The 26,787-nt window shown below is 50.0% G+C and overlaps 1 protein-coding gene and 1 pseudogene across 9 annotated transcripts; one reads left to right on the top strand and one right to left on the bottom strand.

Moving 5' to 3' along the window:
• Positions 1 to 26: 26 nt before the first annotated feature.
• On the bottom strand, positions 27 to 22,124 carry UBL7 (ubiquitin like 7). Of its 9 annotated transcripts, none has more exons than XR_012022947.1 (13): positions 21,973 to 22,124; positions 20,413 to 20,625; positions 19,390 to 19,509; positions 15,708 to 15,790; positions 14,781 to 14,865; positions 14,160 to 14,217; positions 13,228 to 13,361; positions 12,919 to 12,968; positions 12,522 to 12,689; positions 11,825 to 11,947; positions 9,023 to 9,226; positions 540 to 946; positions 27 to 437 (listed from the first exon to the last, which is right to left on the bottom strand). XR_012022947.1 is itself a non-coding variant. In XM_072809635.1 (12 exons), the coding sequence occupies exons 3-12, from the start codon at positions 20,594 to 20,596 to the stop codon at positions 9,089 to 9,091; spliced, it is 1,143 nt and encodes a 380-aa protein (XP_072665736.1). In that variant the 5' UTR covers positions 20,597 to 20,625; positions 20,905 to 20,995; positions 21,770 to 21,966; the 3' UTR covers positions 8,978 to 9,088. The 9 variants fall into 9 exon arrangements, 3 of the variants coding, with proteins under 3 accessions (XP_072665736.1, XP_072665735.1, XP_072665737.1); XR_012022950.1 differs by lacking the exons at positions 27 to 437; positions 540 to 946 and adding exons at positions 11,406 to 11,742; positions 20,905 to 20,995 and having other exon boundaries at positions 8,978 to 9,226; positions 21,973 to 22,034; XR_012022951.1 differs by lacking the exons at positions 27 to 437; positions 540 to 946; positions 21,973 to 22,124 and adding exons at positions 11,406 to 11,742; positions 20,905 to 20,990; positions 21,770 to 21,966 and having other exon boundaries at positions 8,978 to 9,226.
• Positions 22,125 to 23,467: 1,343 nt separating this feature from the next.
• Positions 23,468 to 23,944, top strand: LOC140622853 (small ribosomal subunit protein eS24 pseudogene; annotated as a pseudogene).
• Positions 23,945 to 26,787: the final 2,843 nt, after the last annotated feature.

Here is a 26,787-nt window from a genome sequence, read left to right on the forward strand (position 1 = left end):
GCTCAGAAAATCCAAACTCATTTCCATGTGAGTGGAGGGGGATGTAATTAAGAAGGCCCCTTTCCCAAGTAGAAAGAGAAAGGAGCATCCTGCATTCCCAAGTCTTGCTGTCCTGGAGGCAGGGTCAGACCAGCCTTGGGGAGTCTCGGCTCCCAAGGCATCTAAGGGTTCAGCCATGCAGGCAACCTGATGACCCAGCAGTGATGCGGGCAGGATCCAGACCCAGTCCCTCTGCCAGTTCTGTAAATAGTCCCGGCAGCTCTGCCATTAGCTGATCTCTCAGAGCCACATGCCTGCCCTTTGCAGAGGAGTCTCCTCTCCCTTGGGCCGGGGAAGGCCCAGGCTCTCCACCTTTGTGCCTGAGGGGACCATGGATAGGAATTCCACTTATCCAGTGCTTCCTGGAGAGCTGAACTGGTATCTGTCTCCGGGGTGAGCTGCACCGAGAGGAAAACAGGGTGAGGAGGAGGTAGCAGAGGTGCCGCTAGGCCTCCAGGACCCACACAACTAGCTGGACTTGATTCACACACTGAACATACCAGCATAGAGAGGGGGCCCCCGGCCCCGGCCCCAGCCCACAGCCAGCAAAGTTTCGTCACCAGGAAGTCTTTTGCTTGACCATTCCTTATTTGGTTACCAGCTATCCCTTTCCTTCTTCCCTATGAGCTCCAAGATACCCCAACAGACTAAAAGGTGAAATCAAGATGCCTCCAGAGACAGGGCTAGGTTCCTGGCCTCCTGGGTGGGGCCAACAGCTTCCAAATGCCCAGAGGTACGGTGCCCCAAAGAAGGGGAGGCTGTGGACAGTTCAACCCCAGGTGTGCAGCCGAGGCTGTGGCCCTGAAGTGAGCAGCGTGTCCTGGCCCAGGCTGGTCTCCAAGACACATTCTCCCTCTAGTCCAGGACCTCATCTGCTGAGCTGTGTGGCCTCCATTGTCTGTCCTCTCTGCAAAGCAAAGGAAAATTAAGAAATCATCTCGCTCCTGCCTTTAAGAACTGAGAATTCAGAACTGATGACACTGCCCTTGTGCCGCCGGGCAACTCACAACCCACAACTCACTTCCACCTCTGTTATCCCCAGCAGTTCTAGGTCGTCTCCCTCACTGAGGGAGAGGGGATAAGCTCCTATTAGAGGCCACCAGGCACATGGACGGGAAGGGAGCTGCCCAAGGAGGGCCGGCTTTTTGGACTGCAATGGCTGGCGTCGAGGTCACTCTGTGCTGTGCACGCTCCGCAGCCTCACTCTAGCCCCACCTACCTTCACAGTCGGCTAAGGTACTTGCTGTTATCTGGCTTCCTTTGCACACAAGAAAACCAAGGTACAGAGAGGGAATGCGATACATCCAAGGTCACACAGCTATGCAGAGGGCTGGGAAGCAGCTCAGGCCATCTCCCTGCGGCCTACACCCCCATCTTCTACATCATAATCTGCTCTCTGTGCACTGCACCATACTGCTGCCGCCTGCTATGTATGGCTGCAGAATGGATCCAAATGATTCTCGGAACGACCCAGACGGGGCCTAGGTTACCACCAGGTGCCAGGCAGAAGGGCAGGCCAGCGGCTGGGCTCAGCCCCTCAAGCAACAGGGCAGCAGATGGAAACTGGGGTGGATGCCAGGGAAGTTTTTTTTTCCAGGCTGGGATGGGGATGAGGGGGGGAATGCTGGGGACTATTCCACTTCATGCCCAGGGTGGGGCTCTGGCGGAGCTCCTCCATGCCCAGCTTAGCACCTGCTGCACTAACGGGCACCCTCCCAGCCCGCCAATCTAGGGGCAAAGGGCCAGATGGCAGTCCACTCCTGGTTGGCTACAGGCGGCCAGGGGAGGTGAGCACCAGGCCTATAATTTGAGCAGTAGCTCTATAAAAGAAGAGAGCAACTAGACTGCAGGCCTAGAGGGGACCAGGTACCAGGGTGGGGAAAGCCGAGGACCAGTGCTGGAGTGGACCTCCCCGCCTCAGGCCACACAGGGACATCACATGAGAATGGTAATAGCCGTGACAGGAGCGGGCCTGCCCCACTGGAGGCCCAGGGTAGCTCGGAGGCCTGGAGCAAGGGCGGAGGCACAATCCTCTTTCACAGCAAATGGTGGGAAACTGACCTGCAAAAGCAGCCACAGATGGGAATGCTGATAGGTCTGGGGGCGGGGTGCGTGCCTGTCCTCCCAGTCCCCACGGCTCCCCACGGCTCCCGGTATGGGGGACACGCGCCAGGGGAGAAGGCTGGGGCAAGAAATGGTGCAGGGGGTCCTATCTAGAAGAAAAATACTTTGAAGAGGTCTTCCCTGGGGTAGCTGAGGCACAGCCAAATCCAGAAGGCCTCTGGGGGAGTCAGAGTAATGGACACACACAGACCTTAGGTTCACAGCCCTGAAGCCGCACTGGGACCTCTCCCCAGCCTTCAGAGCAAAGCCTTTCAGGGCCTACTCAGAGCATTCCTCCTCTCTCCAAGCTTCCTCTGACCCCCTTCTCAGCCCTGATTCCAAGGAGTGACCCACCCCTAACCAGAGGCCCGACGTAGGGCATAAGGAGCCCAAGCACATAACAGCCCCTTCAGGCCAGCCCCACCATGCTATGGGGCCTCAGCACTTGGTGTCCACCCCGGCCTTCGCTCCACTCACAACAGCAGTTCTTACTGCTGTTACTTACTCCCCCCCCCACCCCCCAAAAAATACTAGCACCCCTGGGGGGAGCAGCAGAAACCAGGGAAATCCTCAGAACAGTGGACTGGGCTTGTGGCAGAGTGCCACCTGGTGGCCGCCTCGGAACCGAGCGGAGTCAGCCTCAAGTGCAGATCCCTATACTCCCAAGCCTTTCTGGAGATAAACGCCTCCCTCCACCCGCCCATGCCCCCATCACCACCCCCATCCCCATCTCTGAGCCTCCATTCTCTGTGCCCAAGGCCTGTGGCAGAGCAGGATCTCATGGGAGTCATGTGGAACCCATCTAGACTAACAAAGTCTCCTGACCAGAGGTGGCTGGGCACAAGTCCCATCACGGCCACTGACCCAAGAAAAGCAAAGCCCTGCCCCAGCCCAGCCCAGGCCTCGGTTTCTTTGTTTACAAAATGTGAAAGAGGAGCTATTCTTCTGGTCTGTCTCTGCGCTAGGCCAGAGATCAACAAACCTCTCTCATCCTACTTTCTTCATTTCCTTTTTGTTTGCCGGTTGAAATAAATATGTTTTTAAAACTCTCTGGGGCAGCCCTGGTGGCGCAGCGGTTTGGCGCCACCTGCAGCCCGGGGTGTGATCCTGGAGACCCAGGATCGAGTCCCACATCGGGCTCCCTGCATGGAGCCTGCTTCCCCCTCTCCCTGTGTCTCTGCCTCTCTCTCTCTGTGTGTGTGTGTGTCTATGAATAAACAAATAAAATCTTTAAAGAAATAAAAAATAAATAAAACTCTCTCTGTAGGATACGGGTCCCAGGACCCTGCCAGCTCCGATGTGATGCTGGGGCTGCTGGGACCGCCTGAACGAAAAGAAACACTTGCAGACACGAGGTGTCCCATGAACTATTTGAGTTCTTCCATGGAAACAGTGATCTAAGAATCTCAATTCTCAACTCTCAGAGGTCATTTGCTCCAACCCGGGAGCCTCATCACAGCAGCCCTGATGGCAGTCCTGCAGCTCCTCACATACTCCAGGGAGGATGAGCTCACCTCCCAGGCAGCCTCGCCCACCTTACTTAGCTCTGATGAAGTGGCTCCTCCCACCCCCCACCGGGGAAGACTCTCACGAGGGATCCTAAATCTGTCCTCCAGGGCCACACAGATCACTCTAATCCCTCTTCCTGGGATAGAGCCAGGGGATTTCAACAGAGGATTTCAACACAGAGGTCAAACCCTTCTAAATCTACTGTTTTTTCAGGGTAAATAACCCCAGTTCCAACTAGGTCCCTCATGGGGTTTTGCCCATTCTCTGTAATCCTGGCTAACTCCTAAGACATCTTAACAATCGTGCAGAGAAGCTCTTAGGTGCTGGGCAGCCCAGTTTGTGGCCATCTCCTTCAAAAATAGGGTGGCGGATCTGAACGCAACATTTGGAAAAGCTTAGCAAAGGGTTGAAAGATTGACTTCCTTCCTAAGGCCCTCCAAAGGCACTGCCTTACTGGGCTGAGACCCCTCCGGCTACTAAAACCTATTGATCTTAGTCATCCTTGGGCCAATTTCCACCCATCAGCAGTGGCTTTCTGGAACACTGGTTGAGAAAGATGATGAGTCTGAATCTGGGCCTAGGAGGGGGAAAAATAAGACCCCATCCTGCATGAAAGCAGTCCCCACCGCAGGACCTTGGATTGTCCCTATTCCTGTCTCTCTTGGTCGGGATGCCTCATCATCATGACCCTAACTCCATCAGTCATCTAGAACATTCACCAGCCCAGCCCTGACTTGCACATTGTCAATATCCACTTATACAAATCAAGGGAAAATGTCAAACAGGACACCGGTGCGCTCCAAGAGGTTAGGCTGTCTGTGGAAATGACCTAACTCTCAGCCAATCTCACCTAGAAGACTGAATCCCTTCTAAGAAACAAGCTGCCACCTCCTGGAGGGATGAATGGTGAGCAGGCCCCCCAGTGACTCCCACTGGCTTCCAGGTCTGGCAGCCAGGCATGAGGCCTCAAGTGATGGACTGATGGAATCGTGCCGGTCCAATCCAACTCGAGGCCCAGAACGGCCAGTATGGCCCAGTATGGCCACATCCTGTTACAAGAGGAAGCACTCATCTATAAAAGGAAGAGTAGGATCTACCTCTCAGGGCTGTCATGAGGTTCAGCTGAGATGGCATCTGTGCTTGCCCAGCTCAACGACTGGCACAGAGACGACAGTGCCTGATAGATGAGCACGACCGTACCGCACTGCTGTCGGCGGCTCTGCCAGGGTACAGTAGGGCAGTGCCCGGGGCTCTGCACGAGGCATTCCGAGCATACAGGAAGCTGAATTCTGTTACCAGCAACTGCAGAGCGTGAAGGAGCCAGACAGGGCCAGGCCCAGGGAAACCAGGGGCACAGCCAAACCGACCTAACCCCCACCCAGACCCCGAGGGGACTTGGAGAGGCTGGGTAAGCACACGGAGGCCTGGAGGTGGAGGGGATTTAACCCCCCAGTTTTCTCACCAAACGTCTGATGCCACGGCCTGCGGCAGAGGTGACAAGAGGCCAGCTCGGGGCAGGGCTGAGAGCTTGGTCTGGGGCCCAGGCCAGATGGGGCCCATGTGCCCAGCAAGCTGTGCCAGCTCAGCCCATGCCAGCCCAGCCAAATTTGAGTTATATCAGGAGAAGGGATCTGTTCAGAAAATTCACCCATCTTTGCATATTTACATATTCTATTTTGGGGTCTTTTCCTTTTTTTCTCCCCGTAGCTTCCTAGAAAAGTTCTCGTGATCAATTCCAACTTCACCTCTGTTGAACTGCAAAAGCTCACTCTCAGTTCCATCTCTCCTCTAACTGCCAGCTAGCTCCCCCCAGCTACCCTCTCACAGGCAAGGTTCCCGAGTTCTCTACCCTGCCTGCCTCTGCCGCCCCTACCTCTTCACGCCTCGACTCCGATCACCGATCACCGGGCTCTGGTTCCACGTTAGCATCTCCCCAAGGTCACCATGGCTCAGGTCGGCAAGCTCAAGGTTAGAAGCCCTGGTTACTAGGTCTCTCCATGGCAGCTCAGAGCACTGACCATGCCCTCCCCACCCCGTTCCTTCCATTCCAGCCTCATGTTCCCAGAGTGGCAGATGCCACCCCTTTCCATGCTCCATGGTCACCAGCCGCCATCCCCTGCCTGGTCTAACGCCTTAGCGGGTGTCCCTCCCTGCTACCTGTCCCTGAAAAGCTGAATTCCCTTCTCACATGATGCAGGCCCAGTCTTCAACTTAAGACTTGCTGGCCGTGATCTCCAGCCTAATATCTAATTGTTCTACGACATCCCCGCCTGGCTGCTCCACAGCACCGTGAGCCCAACACGTCCCAGACTGGCCCTGCACTCCAAATCCCACGCCTAATCCCTCACTCTTGCAGCACCGTCCCCCCCGCCGCCCCTTCCCCGGCTCATCCCGTCTAGCCTGTCTTTCACATCTCACATCCCTCCCCCTCCACCCAGCCCCCCCTGCTGCGGCTCTAGTGGAGGCCCCCACTTGGGTCCCATCTGCAGGCAGCAAGCCTCCTAGCCGGTCTCCTACTGCCAATCTCACTTCCCACAAATCCAGCCCCCACACAGCTGTCAGGCTACCTCACATGAATCTGCGCCCCCCCACCCTCCCGCCTGCCCCTAACTGCCATGCCTAAAGCCACCCAAGGTGCTCTCTGCCGTGATAAAGCCCAAGCTCCTGAGCCGGGGCAGACCCTGCACCACGGCCCAGCCCTCCCCACCCACAAGCCGGGGGCAGCAGTGGGAAGCGGGCCAGCTCTGGAGTAAGACAGACTTGAGTTCCTACGCTGACTTGTCCAAGGCCTCACACCCCTTAACCCCAGTGTCTGCACCTGATAATGGGGGCTAGTTAAGCACGCTCACCTTTCCCAAGATGCACTAGGAACACGGATTCCTCGATGCTAATTTGCTTCCACCCGCCCTCCTCCCACACGGCCATGCCATGCCGCCTGGTGAGCCTGTGGTGGGTCACAATAAGCGGATCACAGCTTCCTCGCTGGCCTCCCCCCGCCCCAAGCCTGCCCGACGCCCCACCAGTTCACACTCAGCAGCCAGGGACCTCTCTAAAATGCAAGCCTCTCTCCCCTGATTCAAAATCTCCTGGGACTCCCCAGCGTCTTTAGAGCAAGTCCAAATTCCTTATGTGGCTTAAAATGATCCAGCCTCTGCCTACCTCAAAATCCAGCCTGCCACACTGGGCTACAGGAGCTGTGTTCTTCCCGCACCCGGCCCACTCAAAACTACACCTTCCTGCCCAATTCTTTCTCCCCCTCAGCCCTAGGCCAGACACCACTCTCTCCAGGAAGCTCTCCCTCACACAGGTGCCCCCGCCCTAACCCAAGTGAGCTCCCCTTCCTGTGAGCCCCAAGCCCAGGGGAGCTGCCTCCCGAGGCTCTCATCAGACTTTAGCGCAAACATCTGTTTTTCTGTCTTCCCAGTGACGTGGCTCTGTGACAGCAAGGACTCCAACAGGTTTACCTGGCACAAAGCAGAGGCTGGATGGATGTTTGTTGAAAAGGTAAAGGAAACAATGGTGAGGAAGGAGTCCTCGGCCCATGGAAAGCCCCGGGCCCCATGGGGGCACTTATCAGACTCAACATATATTATTTAAAACATGGCCACAGGAAGCAAAGCCAACTTGCCAAGACCCTGGAGGAAAGAGCTGACAAAGAAGGGAAAGGGAAATCATGGAAACGGTTCAATTCTGGGAAGCAGTACAACTGGTATTTGGGGGTCGGTTCCAGGGACAGGACAGAGTTACCCAAACGTCCCATAGCATGGTGGGGGGGCCGTTTAAGGAGATCCAGGGCCTCCAAAGGCAGTCCCCAGGGGCACAGTATGACTTGCCACAGAATGACACTAGCTCCGGGCAGGCAGTCCCATAGGGAGAAGGGTTGTGTCAGCCCCATTTGACCAAGTGGTCCCACAAGGATGGAACTGGCCTTTGCCAGCACAAATAAGCCAGAGACACCGGGTACTGAGATAGAGCTTCCTGGTCTTGTTCTCAACCACAAAGTGGCAGCTGGGCTCCTAGTGGACCACTGAGGCATAGAGAAGCCTGGCACCAAGGAACCTGGTGAGTTCCAGGCCTTTTCAGCCAATGCAAACACCCCTCAACGTTAATTCTAGGACCGAGACGGGAATGTGGGAAGATTTCCTGTTTTCTAGAGGAGGAAAGGAACGATGTGCTAGCCGGGCCATATCTGGAACGGTGGGTCCCCCCAGGTACCTCCTGTGAAGAGAAGCACTGGTAACTGGAAGTCATGCAGGGAGAACAGGATGTGCTGGGCACCAAAGCCAGCATGAGCCACAGGGGCAAGCGACCGGCTGCTCCTCTCCCCAGTTAAGGTCCTGCTAACAGAGCAGAGGGAGCAGCAGGCTTGGCTGGGGGTTCCCTCAGGGTAGAAAGGAGACGGAAGGCCAAATGCTCTGGGGTACAAGGGACAGAGGAGGCAGTCCTCAGGAGCGGGTAGACCTCTTGTCCCAGGAAGTGACAAGCTGTCGCTGAATGACCAGGACTGTGGATGCTGCGGACGGAACGCCTGCCAAAGGCACAGGGCAGGAGCAACCTCTGAGCGCCTTTCCAGCGAAACACCATCTGAGGGGAAGGATGTGACAAAGTATTCAAAGCACATGAAACCCACTCGCTCAACTTGGACGTGTCTGCGGCGCAGTAGGGAACGCTGTGCCAAGGGGAACGAGAGCCCAGGCAGATGGAGCAGCAGCTTGGGGGTTGGTGCCCTCTCTTCGAGATGAAAGCTGAGCCCTGTTCGTGTTGGTGTTGTTGTTTAGTATTGTTATTTAACTGCTCTTGTATTTACGCCTTCAGGACAGAGAAGAGGGCCCTGCCTCCTGGCACCACTCTGAGGTCTGGAGTCTGGCGTCATTATGGAACAGGCGGCAGAGACTGCCTGACGGGACTAGGCCAGGGGAGGGACATGGAATCTTCTGGAAGCTCGTGGGAAGGCAAGCAACCCTACCTGTTCCCACTAAAAATACTCCTGGCCACTCCCCAGCCTGGGGTCATCTCAGGAGCACGTGCCTCTTCTGGTCACAGCGGTCACACAGCAGCCACCCTGGACACTGGGTGGCAGCCTTGCTCCAGCCGTGGCCACGTCCTGAGGATGCCACAACCCCAAGCACCAAAGGGTCTGGGGCTATCACTGAAAACTTCTCCCGAAAGAGAACATGGGCATCAACAACATCCCATGACACAGGCCTCAAATTTTCCACCCGGGCTCAGAGACAGGGGCGAGCCACGCACCAAGACCCACACACCACACTGCCCGTTGCCTCCACCAGCTCAGGTCAGCCAGAATGGCCACGCAATGGACAGAGCAAAAGGTCAAGCATCAGATGTATTGGGGAGAGGGGAGACGGGGCACCTTCAGGAGTGCCTCCCGTGGGCAGCCACCTCGGCAGTTTGCTGGGGGGTGACAAGGAGCAGGAGTTCATGGGGCTCCTCCGGCAAAGATGAGCTCCAGCGCCGCTTGGATGTCGCCGCTGGTGGCCTGCAGGGCCCGCAGGCTCAGCTCGTCGTCCTGGATGCCCATGTCACGCAGCTGCTGCAGCTGAGGCTGCCACTGGCTCTGCGGAAAGACAGGACCAGGCAGACGCTGTTAGCTGGGGTCCTACAGACTCACTCAGCTCTGCTCTCTCAGGCGGACAGAGGAAGGCTGCCTCCTACAGCACAGTCGCCCTGCGAAGTTCCACAGGACTCACGGCTTCGAGGGAGACGCCCTGGGGGGCTTGAGGGCTTAGAGAACAAACAAGAAGTTTTCCTAATAAAAAAAGGAAACCGTCAACATAAAGACTGAAAGACAAGGTTGCAGGTTACTCACTGTCTAAATTTCAAAAAATTAAACTTTCTCCTGTTCATTGTATAGACGGATAGACACATACACAAACGGGGGGAGGGCGTACATTTTTTAAATGAGCTTTGTTTCTGAGCATGATGTAGAGTGAAAAATTTCACTTATGGGATGCCTGGGTGGCTCAGCGGTTGAGTCTCTGCCTTTGGCTCAGGGTGGGATCCTGGGATCCTGGATCGAGTCCCACATCCGGCTCCCCACAGGGAGCCTGCTTCTCCCTCTGCCTGTGTCTCTGCCTCTCTCTCTGTGTCTCTCATGAATAAATAAATAAATCTTTAAACAAACAAGCAAAAAAAAGTCTCACTTGTATCCACTCCCATTTCCACCTCTGAGAATCTATTTTATTTTCTTCGAGAAAATATAAATATACGTTCCTATATCTACCCTTTTCTCAGAACCTCGTTCTACAGGCAGCAACCCCTCCCAACATTTTTCTAGCATAATTATGTGATCTCTCTATGCCACTAAATAAAGAGATTCTTAATAATTGTACAATATTCCAACTCATGGACATCCTGAAATGTACCATAACCGAGCTGTTTCCAACTTTTTGCCATCACAAACGATGTGGCAGTGACTGTCTCTGTACAATGTCGCTTTTGACACACGCGTACCTCCACCTCCAGGATAAATTCCAAGAAATGGTGCTGCAAGGAATCACACGGCTTGAGAGGCCACCCGCACTTCCTTTCCACGAAGAGCCTATTCCTGTTCTTTGCCCGTTTTTCTATGGAGCTCCTGATCGTAAATTACTAGAATTCTCCATGCTGGGGGTTTTACCCTTTGCCTGGTATGTGTTACAGATGTTTTCCCAGTTTGTTGCTAGCCTTCAGTGTTTGCTTGTTTTGTTTGTTGGTTGGGTTTGCTGTGCAGAAACCTTCACTTCTACAAACTCAAAATGTATTACTCTTCATGTGATGGCTCCTGGAATTTGCCTCTCAGCTACAAAGGCCTTTTCTACTATAAGGCTTTAAAGAAGTTAACCCACATTTTCTTTTAGTACTTTCAGAGCTTTATTAATATCCCTACCTCATGAAGGAGGAAGTGCACAAGTTAGGGAATAGTATGCTCACCCGTGGGAAGGAGAAGGCAGGGGGTGACAACCAAATTCAGAGAGGCGGGCACGCAAGGGTGAGGAGCTGACGGCTTTTCAGAAACCACACAACCCAACTCGGACTCACTTACAGGCCAGGTGGAGCCAGTGAAAGCTCCTGGGCTGGAGAGCACAGTGAACAGGCATCTAGCTGGGGAACGTGAAGGAACAACAGAGAAGACCAGCCGCCCATGGGTCCTGCTTCTCTTCCCCTCACTGTCCACCGGGGCCCATGGTTTAGAGATAGTGTTTTACAGGAGCTTGAACTCTTGTCTTTCCCACTTGAGGACTTCGTGACCCTGGACAAGTTCCAGAAACGCCACTCATCCCCAGGTTCAAGTGAGGAGCAAGGATAGCGGAGTGAAGCCGACAGCTCATGCGCGGGGACACGCAATCAAATGTTCGTCCCTAGGGTCTTCAACTTAGGTGACCCTTATAGGAAGCAGAGCAGTGATGGTATCACTTCCTGCTTAAAATCTTCATGGCTTCCTGGTGATTGCAAAATCAAGCCTCGTCTCCTTACCCAAGCGTACAAGACCTTCACACGCAGGCTCCTGCTCCCCTTTCCACTGGCTCCCTCTCAGGATCTTTTTTTTTTTTTCTCCTCTCAGGATTTTCTCCACGAAAACACCGCCTCCTAGCTTGTAGGCTTGGGTAGGTCATACGTACTCCATGTGGATGCCTCTGCCTGAATACCATCCTCCCACCTAAATGCCCCCTTCCCGACTCGGCTAACCTCTCATCAACTCTTTGACAATCAACTCAAACACCTCTTCCTCAGGTAAGTTTTGCCCAGGCCCTCACCTCAAGCCTAGGCCAGGCTTCTCACACTGTTGCTCCCCAGTTTCAATCTGCTGGTACTCCTTCAGGACTGGGATGATGACGGCTTGTCTCTGCCCCAGGAGCTGAGCCTGGGTCTGGTGTATATATGTTCAACACTCAGTCCTGCTCGAGGGATGAATGACTGACTCCTTGACTAAAACTGCCCAAAGTATCCAAGCCATGCAGTCAGTGGAGTCAGGCCACAGTCACAGGGTACAGGGTACAGGAGTGGAAGCCACAGGGGCAACTGCTCTTGCTGGAAACATCCTCTCCTGTCACACTGCCACACCTCAGCTTCTCCTAGAACAACGAAGGCCCTCTGGAGAACAGAAAGGAGTTGACTATCCAAAGCAACTAAGAAGTCACCAGTAACTAGGACACCGGGAGGAGGGAAAACTGACCTGAAGGCTGGGCTGCCCAGAGGCCTGCAGGGCATGCTGGAGGGCTTGGCTGAAGAGATCATTGGTGATGGGTGTCCCTGACTGGACACCAGAAGACATTGGTGAGGTCCCTGAGGAATGGCCCTAGAGACAAATCAGTGGTCAGTGCCATCCTCAGAGCTACCTCAATCTTCCAGCATATACCAGCTGTTGTCACAGCAGCCCATCAGGGGTCCCTAGGGTACCCAACGACTGCCTCCCAACAGAGACCTGCATAAGACAGCCACACAGGGATACCTAAAAGCTTGCTGTGGCCAGGAAAGATTCCACCCTCTTCTGCTCCAGAGAAATGGAATCGAGCCCCTGACCTAGCCTAGGACCCCAGCACTGGGAGAGATGGTCTTGGCAGCTAGAGTGACCATTACCAGGAACACTTAAGCTGGTGACGGCTGAGCCCTGTCAGGGATGAAGAAGGGCATATTATGTGAGGGGGGTGTTCTTCTGAGCTATGAGGGGAGGAATTCTGGACTATACTGAATCCCCGAGGCTGAACCCTAAGGGCAAGTGAGGGGGAAGGTCGACCAAGCTGCAGTGAGAACCCCACCAGGGCTCCAGGCAGACTTCAGTACAAATGAGATCTAGTATCAAGGTCAGCAAAGAGCCCATTGGAGCTTCTCCCCCGGGTCCCGGCCTCCATCTTGAGGGCCTCCCTCCATACCTGGGTGCCAGGAGTCGGCGTGTGAGAGCTGCTCTCCGGAGTGCTGGCCAGGGCGAGGGCGGTGGCCAGCTCACTCTGGGTGATGGGCCGGGGGCCAGCAGCTCCACTGTACCCCAGGGAGGCTGGGCGCGAGCTGGGTGTGCTGCTGGAGGGCGTGGACCTAGAGCTCTGAAGAAGGGAGGCAATCAGGGAAATGGCACTGTGACATTCCCAGGGGGGACTCCACCCTCACTACAGGAACTACCCGAATAGCTGCCAGGTTCAGAAGGGAATAGTATGACACAGATTGGCCACCAAAGGGGTTAAGACCCCCTCCCAGCTTGGGTGTGCCAAGTCCCCGGGAGAGGCGCGTTCCTGGCACCATATCCTCTAAATGGCAAGCAGCCAGGCCACTTACTGGGTGAAAGTCGTCTTCATCATCTGAGAGCCCTTCAAACAGGAAGCCACCTGGAGGAGGGAGAACAGATTTTGGGAGGAAGAACAGAAAGGCACAGGCGTAGCTCCAGAATCTCAGCTCAGATACTCTCCAAATTCACATTTTCATTTCTCTCCTTGGAAAATTACAGGACAGATGCACTCCCTGACTCAAGCCGAGAGTTCCCAAGGAACGCCCTCAGCCAGCGCTATACATAGCTGCTGAGGAAAGCAACTCCCGGGGCCTCCACCGCTCCCTAGGGGGCCCACATTACACCATCCTGGGGCCTACCCGGCATGTCCCGGTACGAGCCGGAGGGCACGCTTCGGGAAGAGGAGTCAGCTCCCGGCAGCGGGGTGCTGCCTGCCACCGAGTGCAGAACCAGGACGATGGCATTGACCAGGGCTGGGTGGGCAGGCACCAACCTGGGACAGAGGCGGGAGGAAACAGAAGGGTGACCAAGAAGGAACGAGCACCCTCAGCATGCCACAAGCTCGGGGTGCCCCTCAGGCCGATTGCACTGCCCGTGCCTGCCTTTAAGTCCCTCAGCACCTCCCACCACTTGGCTCTGTCCTCGGGCTGCTCTGCCCCCAGCACGGTGGCAAGCTCTGCAGTCCTAGTATTCACTGCAGATGCTTCACCTTCCCCTCCAGCAAGGCATGACGGGACATGCACAGCCTCGGAGGCTCAGGGGTCCTTCTCCAGGCTTGACTCCATTGCAACTTTCTCCTGGGAAATCTCTGGGGGTCCCTTCTCTTCCCCAGGCTGGGGCTGTTTTCTTCACTTGCAAAACAAGGCAGATCACCTTTATGTCCCTCCTGGCTCTAAACTTTGAGGGACTAAAATGCATCTGCCTCTCTCCCCACCCTAAAATATTTCAAAGGCTCCCCCATGTCTACAGCATGCTGAGGACCCCAGAAGAGATGTGGACCCCAGTTAGGGCACTAGGAACGGGGGGCAGACAGCCATCCAATCTGTACTGAGCCTGGCTGACAAAGCCACCTCCCTCAGAACCTGCTTCGTCCCCACATCTGCACGTGTCCCTGCCTGTGGGCTCTCTCGGTCCACCAGTGGCCCCTGCTCTTTCTCACCTCCTGCCAGAAATTACAGGTGGACTGGGGGATAGTTAGGGTTGGGCTCCAAGAGCAGAATCCAGGGCGACAATTAGGCTTTTGGCCTATCTGAGGAGATAAGGGACCCCGTAAGTAGATGGGGATGCTTACGTATCAAGCATGCTGGGATCCGCAAAGACAGAGAAGAGGTCCTTGTCCTGGAGAACGCCTGAAGAAGAACAGGGCTCACCTCAGAGACTGGAAATCTAACCAGATCCAGGAGGGTGAAGAGGCTTTAGGCCTCAGAATGACCACTCCACAGGGCCACAGAGCAGCTCCATGAGAGGGCGGGGAAGAAGTACCCAGAAGTACAAGCCAAGTGTTCACCACCTTGTGCCCCTCTCACCACCTCCCCCTGCACTGAGGCCACACGCCACTGACCAACACACCAGTCCCTCTTCCCCAAACTTCCGGGTTCATCCAGGTTCATCTGGGGTTCTTCCCTTCGCCGCCTCTTCCCTTCACCACTCCATGTGTGCAGGAAATCTTCCCTGCTGGGGGCTAACTGCTGCCCCCATCTGGCACCCTCCTGTCTCACTTAGGATGGTAGGTAGGTCATGATCTCTCAGGGGCACTGACCGCTTCTGGAGGGCTGGGTACATTGAGAAGCAGCTTGGTCCCCACCCCCGCCCGCCAACAAGGTCAGTGATTCTTGACAAGATGGGAAGGGCCTTCTCTTGCTTTCTCCTTCTCCAACAATTCCTGTTTCCTCAAGTTCAGTCCAGCACTTACCAAGAGCAATAGGGTCACTGCTGAGGCCTGGGGTGGCCACAATGATCTGATCTAGAGATTCCTTATTGCTGAGCATCTTAAAGACCTGCAGGGGAAATGATGGTGGGGGTGAGGCTGAGGACTCAACTAGCCCAACCACACAGCAAACACCCGCACACCTGCATACACTGCTGAAGGGCTTCCTCCCTCTACGTGCTCACACACACACCACAATGGAGCAAGCAATAGCCCCAGGAACCAGAGAGACCTCTCCAGGAACCAGACAGACCTCTCTTTGCTCTAAGATTGTGGCTTACTGGAGGGAAAGCAAACAATTTAAAAAAAAAAAAAAAAAAAGCAAGACCACAGTAAACCTTCAATTTCTAGTCCTCTCTCTCATCTCCAGTTCTAATGCTTCCAAAATAAAAGCTCTCTTTATAAGCCCAATAGCAAATGTTCCTCTAGGTCCCCAAAGCCCTTTTCAATCTCTAATAAAATTATCATTTTGTATGCGTATATATTGGGAAGTTTGCAGCTCTATTAATTTTGCTTATCAATTCTCCTACCAAGAGACATCAGCATATTTTCCCAGCGGGGAAATCCAGGTAGGAGCAGTGGGCCTGCAATTCAGCAAAAGTCAAAGAATGAGGTCCTGCAGAAACAGTATGTGGATCCACTGACTGGAACTATGTTCATCCATGAGGCCAATATCAGGAGAGGTGGTACCATTATCATTAGCGAAAATCAATAATACCTAGCTGAGAGAGCCTCTTTGGAGGATGATAGGGCTCTACTGAGACCCACAGGCATGATAAAAACTCCCCGAGGAACTCTTGGTAGCCATGGCAACGGGCCTCCAGCTCCCATTCTACACCACTAACCAGCATTCACACCCTCTCCTGCCACCCTGGCAAGAGTCTCGGGCAAGGGGCCTAGGCATACACTCACCGCCTCCCTGTAGGAAGAGCTGCTGTGCAGGGCAGTATGCAGCACCCGGAACTCCCTCAGGGCAGCAACTTTGTCCACAGGTTCTGGGGACAAGACACTTGGTTACCTACAACCCAGCCCTGTCCCTGCGGCAGATGCAGAGCATCATCATTTCAGCGTGTTCCCTCAACACCCCACTGAGAATGTGAGTGCCCGTTCAGAAAAACCCACTGGTGCTACAGATGTGCAGGCTGCGCTCTTTTAAGCATCTCCAGTACATAAAGCCAAGAAATTCCAGTTCCAGCAGAGGTGAATCTTACCACGAGAAAGAGGGCTCTGATCAATATCCTGCGGGAATTCTAGTCTGCGGGAATTCTAGACTTCTTACATTTGGAAAAGGGGAAGGTATAATCAACTCACTAGAGTTTTAGACAGTGATTTAAAATAAGTACCGAAAGCCATCTGAACAATATGGAGCTATACTGACACAATATGCTAAGGGAAAGAAATAGAACACAAAGTTGTACGTATGTTCTCTAGTAAAACTACAGAAAACGTGTCTGTGTGCACGTGGCCCAAGGCTGGAAGGGAACAAAGGGAAGATGAAAAATTCGGGAGGGTGGCAGGATCAAGGCTGATTGTTTCCCTTTTGATATTTTCTTTCAGGCTGTAATATTATTTTGAATTTTTAAAAAATAGGTAAGAAGGGCAGAGAAAACACACTGTACCCCTAGGGTTCTTAACAACCTTATATCACGTGCCTGATAGCAAGTGTTTCACTGAGACTCGAGGCTCCCTTCTGATCTTTGGACACTATGATTCATTCACATATATGGGAAAGTTTAGCAGTTATCTTACTTCTACTTGGTTACTTTACTATTTAGGACATCAGCCCATTTCATAGGCAAAGAAATTTGGGTAAAAGGAGAGGGAGTAGGTAGGAAGCTCAGGCTGGATCACACTTTTAAGTGTGGTTACCCTCCCCTAGGACAGCTACTTGGGATTGTACACACTGTGTACTGCCAAGTCCAGGCAACAGTCCCAAAGCAAGGTGAGAATGGCACCCCGGGGCCTGGGGTGGCAACCATTGTCCTTACCTATACTTCTAATCAGGACAATGGTATCTCTCAAAAAATATTCATCTTAAGTGAATTCCCAATTTATTCATTCAACAAACACGTGCTAAGTAATTTATCCCTTGCCTGGTTTTGGGAGAGGCACAGGAAGGCAGAAAATAGAGTCCCTGCCACAACAAGGAACTCCTGGGACAGGAGTCAAAGCCAGACTAGATCAAATCCACAAACACACAATGACAAAACAGCATGCTGAGGACCCCAGAAGAGATGTGGACCCCAGTTAGGGCACTAGGAACGGGGGAGAGACAGCCATCATGGAGAGGGCAAGCCAGGACAGAGGCGTTGTCTCCCAAGGGAGACCATCTGAGAGGGTATTTAAGGCAAAGCAGACGTTTACTAGTAGGATAAAGTCCTAGGCTTAAGTGAGAACATGTGCGAAGTCATGGGGGGAATAAAACAATGAAGTGCTTTGATAGAACAGCAAACTGGTTATTGTGGCCGGAGCTCAAGATCCACATCGCCGCTGGCTAAGTGAGATCCTGAAAAGATTTGTACCTGCCACAGAGATCCAGGTGGGAAGAGAGGGACTGACAGGTTCTCCTCCTACAGGTGCTAATCTAGTGGGAGATCAAGAAATGTGCTTCCTCTAAGAGCACTCAAGGATAAAATATCCAAAATGCCATCATGATACGTTTCTTTTCAGATCTGAGTTTATTTTCACCCCCAATAAAACGTGCCTTTGTTTCAAAAATAAATCTCCAGGCCAAATGGAGGAGGAAAAGGAACTCTTTATAGCTTAAGCCAGGAGTCAGCTAAGAGTTATGGTTGTCACTACATCTCTGAGCTAATCTCAGTCTCACTCTTTGGAAGTGGGAGGCAGCCGGCCCAGTGGAAAGAACGTGGGCTCCAGAGCCAGGAAAACTTGATTCATATCCCAGCTCTTGCATTCACTTTCTAGGTAGGTGACCTTGAATAAATACCTTTTCTAACCCCTTTTCTTCATCTATAAAATGCTAATGCTGTCATCTGGCCTGCAGGTCTAATGATTAAATGGGATATCGAAGAGAAACAATCTGGCTTGACGGAGCAACAAATGTTACTTTCCTTCTGGCGTGCCCTCCAGCCAAAGACCAGAGGGGCACACTGCAGTGGATCAAAGTGGGTTTACTGCTCTGTAGAGAGGATGCATGCCATGGAAAGTGTGGGCATCCCAAGAGGATGCTTTTAGAGAAGACTTATAGGATTTGGGCTTTGGCTGTGATCGGGGAGGGGGAGTTTAAAGCAGCAGGGTTTTGCTCTAGGTTGAATGCTGTCAGGGAGTGGAAGTGACTTTATGATGGGATATCTTAATAACTGTTACCTAGAAGGAAGGAAATCTAGAGCAAAGCCAAAGCTGTAACTGGTAAAGATGGAGCAGTCACTCATAATAGCCGGAGACAGGGATATTTGGTCATTTTTGTGATTTGGACAATGTCCAGGGTTTTGTCTCTGTTCAGAAATGAGAGGGATCTTATTTTTGTCTTGATCCATTACTGCCTCAGAGCATGTGGCCTTATAGATGTTGGTGATCTGTCAAACTTCATGTTTCAAGGCTTACCTGAGGGCCAGGCCAACCCCTTGAATGTTAGAGACTGCCTTTCTTTTTTTCTCACTTCCCATTAGTGGACAAAAAAAGATATTTTTTGTCTTTTATGTTTAGAATTGAAAAGAGGGGAAATTTCAAGCTGATAACCAACCACAGCAATCATGAACGTACATAAATATAACAAACTGCCAGTTTCACAAAGCTTATCTGTTTTATACAGCTTAGCTTTATCCTTGGGAAAACTTTTTAAACACAGATGTAAAACTTACATTATGAATTCCAAGCTGCACCTTTTATAAATAAATAAAAAGGCATTTGTTTTGTAAGGTTTTGGAAGTTTTCTCCCAGAGCTACTTTAATATTGTTCAGATATTTTCAAGCTTCAGGAAAATACATTACCAGTATAGCAGGAATGACCTAAGTGAACAAATCACCGCCTAGGGCCATTTCTGGGAAGATTTGCTAACAAGAGGACAAACTACATCATTACAGGAACACCAGGAGTTTTCAGTTTTTTTCCTAATGAGAACAATAACAACAAAAAGATACAAAGTTCACCGAGAAATCAACTGTTAATCTAAGAAAGTTTAAATAGACACTCACTCCCTACCCCACTAGGAAACAGTGGGTAATGAATTTAAAAAGTAGAGTAACAGGGCAGCCCGGGTGGCTCAGCGGTTTAGTGCCGCCTTCAGCCCAGGGCCTGATCCTGGGGTCCTGGGATCGAGTCCCACATTGGGCTCCCTGCATGGAGCCTGCTTCTCCTTCTGCCTGTGTCTCTGCCTCTCTCTCTCTCATGAATAAAAAAAATATTAAAAAAAAAAAAGTAGAGGAACAAACTCCCTTCCCTTAGCGGTGTTGATAGCAAGTAGATCAAAATCGCACTCTACTGCCAATGGAAGATTAATTCAGTAAGTAATACAGATATCCTCCATCACCATCTCACTTTTTGTTCTACCCAGGCCATGCCTCCAGAACACACAGACCCTTTTCTTGCAGATATTACAGAAACTCTGTCTATCTCAGGGCCCTCCTCACTCACCTGGTTTCTGATCAGGCTCGGGCCAGGACTTCCGCAGAACATGGACTGTGGACCCAGGTTGAATGCCGTAGAAGTCAAGGGTCTGGTCATCTTTAAGCTTCCGGCCACAGTATATCAAATCTAAAAAGAGAACGGTCCACTTATATTTTGCTTCTCAAAACAATGTGGATGGCTTCTGCCTCATAAGAAACTTACCTCAATGGGACAGATAGCCGGAGTGCTTTAAAAAGTACTCTTATTTAATAAATACATTTCAATAAAAATCATTAGCGAGTACAAAGTCATAAAATACAGTCTATGCACGGGAAAGCTCTAGAGCTTAACATCCGGGAAACTGCTCGATTTAAATAAATGAGAAAGGGCATCTCGGTGGCTCCGTGGTTTAGCGCCGCCTTCAGCCCAGGGGCTGGATCCTGGAGACCCCGATGAGTCCCACATCGGGCTCCCTGCGTGGAGCCTGCTTCTCCCTCTGCCTGTGTCTCTGCCTGTCTCTCATGAATAAATAAATTAAAAATCTTTAAAATAAATAAGAAAATGCAACAATAAAAAAAGGATGAACCAACTGGATCCCTCAGCTTCATAAATTATGTTTATCATTTAATTCCTTCTTCCTCCACCTAGAATACCCTTGCCCTCCTTTCCTTTTTTCCCTTTTTACTGCCATCTCTCTAACCGATCAAGCAAACAAAAATCCTTCCAAGCATCCCTCAAAACCCATCTCGAATACTACATACTGGGGCCTCCCCCAAAGATGAGCTCCTCCTTCCCTAGCCCACCCCAAATTCAAGCTCTTTCATGTCATTGTTAAGGAACTCCATGATAAAGAAGCTCCGTATGATGCACAACTCAAATGGCAACCCGCAGTTTTATTACTTGGCTTACAACGACACTCACTTCCCTGGACACAGTTAACACGGTGGAGGTAACAGACTCCAAACTCTTAGTCTACTCTTGTAATTCCAGAAGTGTCCTCCCCAGAAAGAGGTCAGAACAGCATCCCATCCCCAGTCCACAGAGACTCACCAATCAGCTCAGGGTCTGGAACAGACTCCTGGAGTTTGCCAGCAATGAGCTGCTTCAGAAATGAAATACTGTAGCCCCCCAGTGAGTATTCACCCAACTCTGACTCTGGCAACTGGAGAATGGACTTTGGGGCAAGTGGCTGGTCAGCCAGCTTCACCGCCAGGTGCCAATCTGAGAGAGACATCCTCTCTCTTTCGCGCTCTCTCTTTCTCCCTGTAAAGGAACAAAGCCTGAGTGGTTACAGGGCAGACCACCACCCTACCCCTCCCTACCCCACCCTCACCCCCATGCCCACCCCCACCCAGGGGTTGAATGAACTGCGAATTCAGTGTGACACTGTTGGAGAAAAACACAGGACGCAACCTCAGGCCAGAACCAGAATCTGTGAGTCCTCCCTCTCCTTACTCATCCTATGAGAAACAGCATAAGACTTCAGTTTTCTAGGCCTCAGTTCCTTCAATCTTTAAAGTGGACATAAAAACCCCATCTCACCTAATAGGAAATGTTGTGAGGTTCAAACGAGATCATCCAACCCTCTCCCTATGTATGCTCCTTATTGCCAATTTTCTTCATCAATTCTTTTCTTACATGATTTAAAAAAAAAAAATTTTATTGGAGTTCAATTTGCCAACATGTAGCATAACACCCAGTGCTCATCCCACCAAGTGCCCCCTTCAGTGCCCGTCACCCAGTCTCCCCAACCTTCCTGCCCACCTCCCCTTCCACTACCCCTTGTTCATTTCCCAGAGTTAGGTGTGTCTTTCTTACATGATATATATATATATATTTTTTTAATTGGAGTTCAATTTGCTTCTTCCTCAATTCTGTATAACAAGTTCCCTGCCTCTTGCCTCTCTCCCTGTCCAATATCCACGCTGCCCCTCAACCCATCACTTTAGTGTTTTCTACTCAAGCGTTTGCATTCCTTTCAAGCGTCCAATACAGCGACTCACCAATTTACAGCACTCCCTGCTCATCCTGCTCATCACCTACTTCTCCCATCCTCCACCCCCTATCCGCCCCCCCCCCCCAGCTCCCTCCTGGAACCATCTGTTAGCTCTGCCGACTCCTACCTGGATCCTTCAAATACAACCTCCTCCGTCCCGTCTCCCTTCCCTCTGACGTCCCCACACCCCCCTTTGTAAGCAAACGCTTGCAAATACTTATTTAATGCCCAACCCCCCACCCCATTCCCATTCTTGGGAGGCCCTGCCGTGAAAGCAAAGAAGAGAATTTCTGCCTCTTCGTCCCAGTGTTTGGCCGATGTGTCCAGAAAAATGAGTCAGAGACTCCTGCGGGTGGGAGACCCTCCTAGGGCAGGGCGGGCCGTGGTCAGGATCATGACCCCGTATCTCACTTGCTCCTCCCAGCTGCTCCCTGAAGGGCCTTATCACGCACAGTACAGACCAGGGCACCGAAGCCCCTGGCCCAAGGTTACAGCCAGCCAGCAGCGGGGCAGGGACGCTGTGTCGCAGGCGACGACCCCGCCGCCCCCACGGGGGCTGCTAAGTAGTGGACGCTCGTCGGGCCCGCGCGGCCCGGGGCCCCCAGCGCCCTCACCCGTCCCGCGGAAGGAACCCGGCCGCAGAGCCGCCGGTGTAAACACGCTCCGGGCCACTCGCCGGAAACCGGAAGTCCCGCGCTGCATTCTGGGAGTTGCAGTCTTTCTGCGGCGGCCCCGCCCCTCCCGAGGCGCCGGCCGCCTACTCGGCTTCCGGTCAACCCACGCGGGGGGCGTGGCCTCCGGGCAGCTTGAAATTTCCCGCGCGGAGACTCCACCGCTGGGCCCCCCCAGGAGTCGCGAGAAGCTGCATATTTTGGATGCACTGTAAGAATTGCATTGTAAAAAAAAATAAAAATAAAAAATAAGAATTGCATTGTGTTTGCACGGAAGTTAGGATGAGTGCTCAAATGTGGAAGAAGGGGCAGCCCGGGTGGCTCAGCGGTTTAGCGCCGCCTTCAGCCCAGGGCCTGGTCCTGGAGACCCGGGATCGAGTCCCGCGTCGGGCTCCCTGCATGGAGCCTGCCTCTGTGTGTCATAAATAAGTAAGTAAGTAAATAGATAGATAAATATGAATAAATATAAATAAATATAAATAATAAATAAATAATAAATAAATTAAATTAAAAATAATAAATAAAAATAAATGAATAAAAAATAAATTAAATTAAAAATAATAAATGAAAATAAATGAATAATAAATAATAAATAAATATAAATAAATAGTAAATAAACTGAAGAAGATATCAAGCCTTTAAGAGTTAAGACATGATGAAAAAAAGAACAGGCATATTTGAGAAGAACCAAAAATAACTTTTAGAAATAGGTATCGTCACTGAAATTAAGAATTGCACAAATGTAGGTCCTCGTCAAGAATGTGTATTATGAATATCTTCCCAGTGGTTGGCTTGCTCTTTCACACGCTTAATGGTGTTTTGTTTTTTGGTTTTTTAGATTTTACTTATTTATTCATGAGAGACACCGAGAGAGAGAGGCAGAGACACAGGTAGAGGCAAAAGCAGGCTCCTCGCAGGAGTCCGATGCGGGACTCAATCCTGGGACTCCAGGATCATGCCCTGGGCCAAAGGCAGACGCTCACCTGCTGAGCCACCCAGATGTCCCAGGCCTTTTCAACTTGAGGCTGAGTCCTTTTAACATACAGTCCTGGAAGTTTTTGATGGTTTCCACACTGTCATGACAAGAGTTCTAGACTCATCTTGTACAATTCCTGCCCCAAACCCAAAATGAGCCATTCCTTCAAGAAGCTCAAATGGTTGTTAGTGGGAAATTGTATTGCAAGATCCCAATCAGCACCTAGAGATGCTTAGTGCTACTAGATTGCTCATTATTTCTAAGGTGCTTTGGTGGTCAGAGCTAGAAAGAGATCTAGATCTTTATAGAGATAAAAAGTTTATATGGTTCCTTCAAATTCACGGCTGCAGGGGGGGGTTTTCATAATCTTTTCTATGTTGCATGTTTATTTCCTGTCTTCCACACTGAGATTCTTAGTTCTCAAGAACATAGGGGTATCTCTTTTCCTCCCCGGCTGCTTGAAGCTCGGCCACCATCATGAACGACACAGTAACTATCCAGACCAGGAAGTTCATGACCAACCACTTCAGCAGAAACAGATGCTCATTGATGTTCCTCACCCTGGGAAGGCAACAGTACCTAAGACAGAAATTCGGGAAAAACTAGCCAAAATGTACAAGACCACACCAGATGTCATATTTGTATTTGGATTCAGAACCCATCCTGGTGGTGACAAGACAACTGGCTTTGGCATGATTTATGATTCCTTGGATTATGCAAAGAAAAATGAACCCAAACATAGACTTGCAAGACATGGCCCGTATGAGAAGAAAAAGACATCAAGAAAACAGCGCAAAGAATGAATGCAAAAACAGAATGAAGAAAGTCAGGGGGACTGCAAAAGCCAATGTTGGTGCTGGCAAAAAGTGAGCTGGAGATTGGACAACAGAAGGAGTAAAGATTCTGCAGTGGCTTTATCTGTGATGATTCTGCAGATTTTTCATGGGAGGATTAATAAACTAAGAATGTTAAAAAAAAAAACAACATAGGGGTAAGCCATAATTACTCATTTACTTTAGCCCACATTATATAAATAACACTCTCCAAAATAAGAGTACAATCATTACCAATATAATTGTTAAGAAAGGTGTAAGGAGTGTCTGGCTGACTCAGTTGAAGAGCATGTGACTCTTGATCTCCAAGTCATGAGTTCGATCCCCACATTGGGTATAGAGATTGCTTAAATCAATGAATAACTTTTGAAATTAGGGACGCCTGGGTGGCTCAGCAGTTGAGTGGGCGTGATCCTCAGGTCCCAGGATGGAGTCCCACGTCGGGCTCCCTGCATGGAGCCTGCTTCTCCCTCTGCCTGTGTCTCTGCCTCTCTCTCTCTCTCTCTCTCTCTCTCTCTTTCTCTCTCTCTCTCTCTCTGTCTCTCATGAATAAATAAATAAAATATTTTTTAAAAATAAAAATAATTTAAAAATAAAAAAACTTTTAAAATTAAAAAGAGGAGAAAAGTTAAAAATTTTCTTTTGCACATACTTTTCACTCTACCCCTTCCACTCCTCTCTACTTCAACAGACATATTATGTATTATCTGAATCTATACCATTAAATACCTTCTTCCTTTTAATACTTTTTAAAAATATGTTTTATTTATTTATTTGACAAAGAGAGAGAGCACAAGCAAGGGGAGCAGGATAAGAAGAAGCAGACTCCCTGCTTAGCAGGGAGCCTGATGTGGAGCTCAATCCCAGGACCCCGAGCTGAAGGCAGACACTCAACCAACGGAGCCACCGAGGCATCCCTCTTGTAACACTTTTAGTTCTCCAAGGAATTCTGTGTTTAATGTTCACAACTAGTGTTTGCTTTTTTTGTTTTTTTGTTTTTTGTTTTTTTTTTTTTTACCATTGAAACTCACTCTGTACTAGATTTCCCAGGAAGGGTTACAATATTCCTGGAGCTTTTTCATAGCAATAGCCTTTACATGTAAAAATCAATTATCTAAACATAAAATTTTGGGTTCACATTTTCTTTCCTCAAGATATTTCATTTTCTTATGATGAAAACCGAATTTTCTTTCCCTTGCAATTTGTTTGCCCTTTTTACTTGCTCCTAGTTTCATCAAATATATTTCTTTCTTGGGGCATCTGGCTGGCTCAGTCAGTTAAGCCTGACTTGATTTCAGCTCAGGTCATCATCTCAGGGTTGTGAGATAGAGCCTCACATTGGGCTCTGCACTGAATGTGGAAACTGCTGAAGATTTTTTTCTCTCTTCTTCTCCCTCTGCTCCTTTTTCCCCAACTCACATGCACTCATGTGCTCTCCCTCTAATAAAAATAAAATTTTGGGATGACCGGGTAGCTCAGCAGTTGAGTGTCTGCCTTTGGCTCAGGGTGAGATCCTGGAGTCCCGGCATCAAGTCCCACATCGGGCTCCTTGTGAGGAGCCTGCTTCTCCCTCTGCCTGTGTGTGTCTTTCTCTCTCTGTGCCTCTCATGAATAAATAAATAAAATATTTTTAAAAATAAAATAAAAATTTAAATTCTCAAAAATAATTTTCTTTTTCTATAAGTTCTGGTAATTTTGCCAAACTATGCCTTGGTGTCACTCGTTCTAGGTCAGTTATCTCAGGCAAATGGTAAGATCTTTCAAAACATAACATCGATTTTTAAAAATTTCATGACAACTTTTTTGAATTATAAGTTTTAGAATTACAAGTTTTCTCTTGCTCTGATTTGCTTCTTAAGAAGACTCTTGTTATTCATATGTTGGATCTTTGTTCTCTCTTCAATATTTTTTGCTTTTTCTCCAATCCTTTATATCTTCCTTTTTTATTTTTTAGATGTTCCTTCTTTCCTCCTTATATTTCTCTTATAGCGTTACCTGCCGTATTTATTCCTCCTTGTGTTCCTTTTGTTTTAGGCTTTATTTTGTATTTTTCTTCTTTTATTTGTATATTCTTTTCTGAGCTCTTTCACTTCATTTCTGAGCTTTCCTCGTCCTAATTGATGTTATGCTTTCATATCACATACCATTTCCTTAAGATCTTTTAGTTCATTTGGGGCACCAGAGCCTGTTGGGTGACCAACTCAATTTCAGTTCAGGTCTTGATCACAGGGTTGTGAGTTCAAGTCCCATACTGGGCTCTACGCTGGGCATGGAGCATACATTTTTTTTAAAGATTTTTATTTATTTATTCATAGAGACACAGAGAGAGAGAGAGGCAGAGACACAGGCAGAGGGAGAAACAGGCTCCATGCAGGAGCCTGACGTGGACTCGATCCCAGGTCTCCAGGATAACATCCTGGGCCGCAGGCAGCGCTAACCTGCTGCACCACCGGAGCTGCCCGAGCATACATTAAAAAAAAAAGGAAAGATCGTCTCGGTCATTTTGAAATAAGTGATTGTCATTTATGTCTCTTGCTCATATCCTATTGGTATGCTTTCACTGCTAATAAGGATGTAATTCTGCTCCTTATTCTCTTTTTCATACAATAATCTTGTATGAGATTTGACTTCTTCCCTGTTGTTTATTATGAATAGCTATGAATGCTTATGTTAAAAAACAAGAAAAGTTCTCAAATCAGCAACCTACCTTACATCTTAAGGAACTAGAAAAAGAACAAACTAAGCCCAAAGCTAGCAGAAGAAAGGACATAATAAAGACTAGAGCAGAGAGAAATGAAATACAGAAGAGAAATACCAATGAAACCAGAAGTTAGTTGTTTGAAAAAAACAACAAAATTGACAAACTTTAGCTAGATGGACTGAAAAAAAGAGAAGACAAATCACTCACATCAGAAATGAAAGTGGAGAGGTGCCTCAGTCGGTTAAATA

Source organism: Canis lupus, chromosome 32 (genome assembly GCF_048164855.1).
Source record: "Canis lupus baileyi chromosome 32, mCanLup2.hap1, whole genome shotgun sequence".
Lineage (NCBI taxonomy): Eukaryota > Metazoa > Chordata > Mammalia > Carnivora > Canidae > Canis > Canis lupus.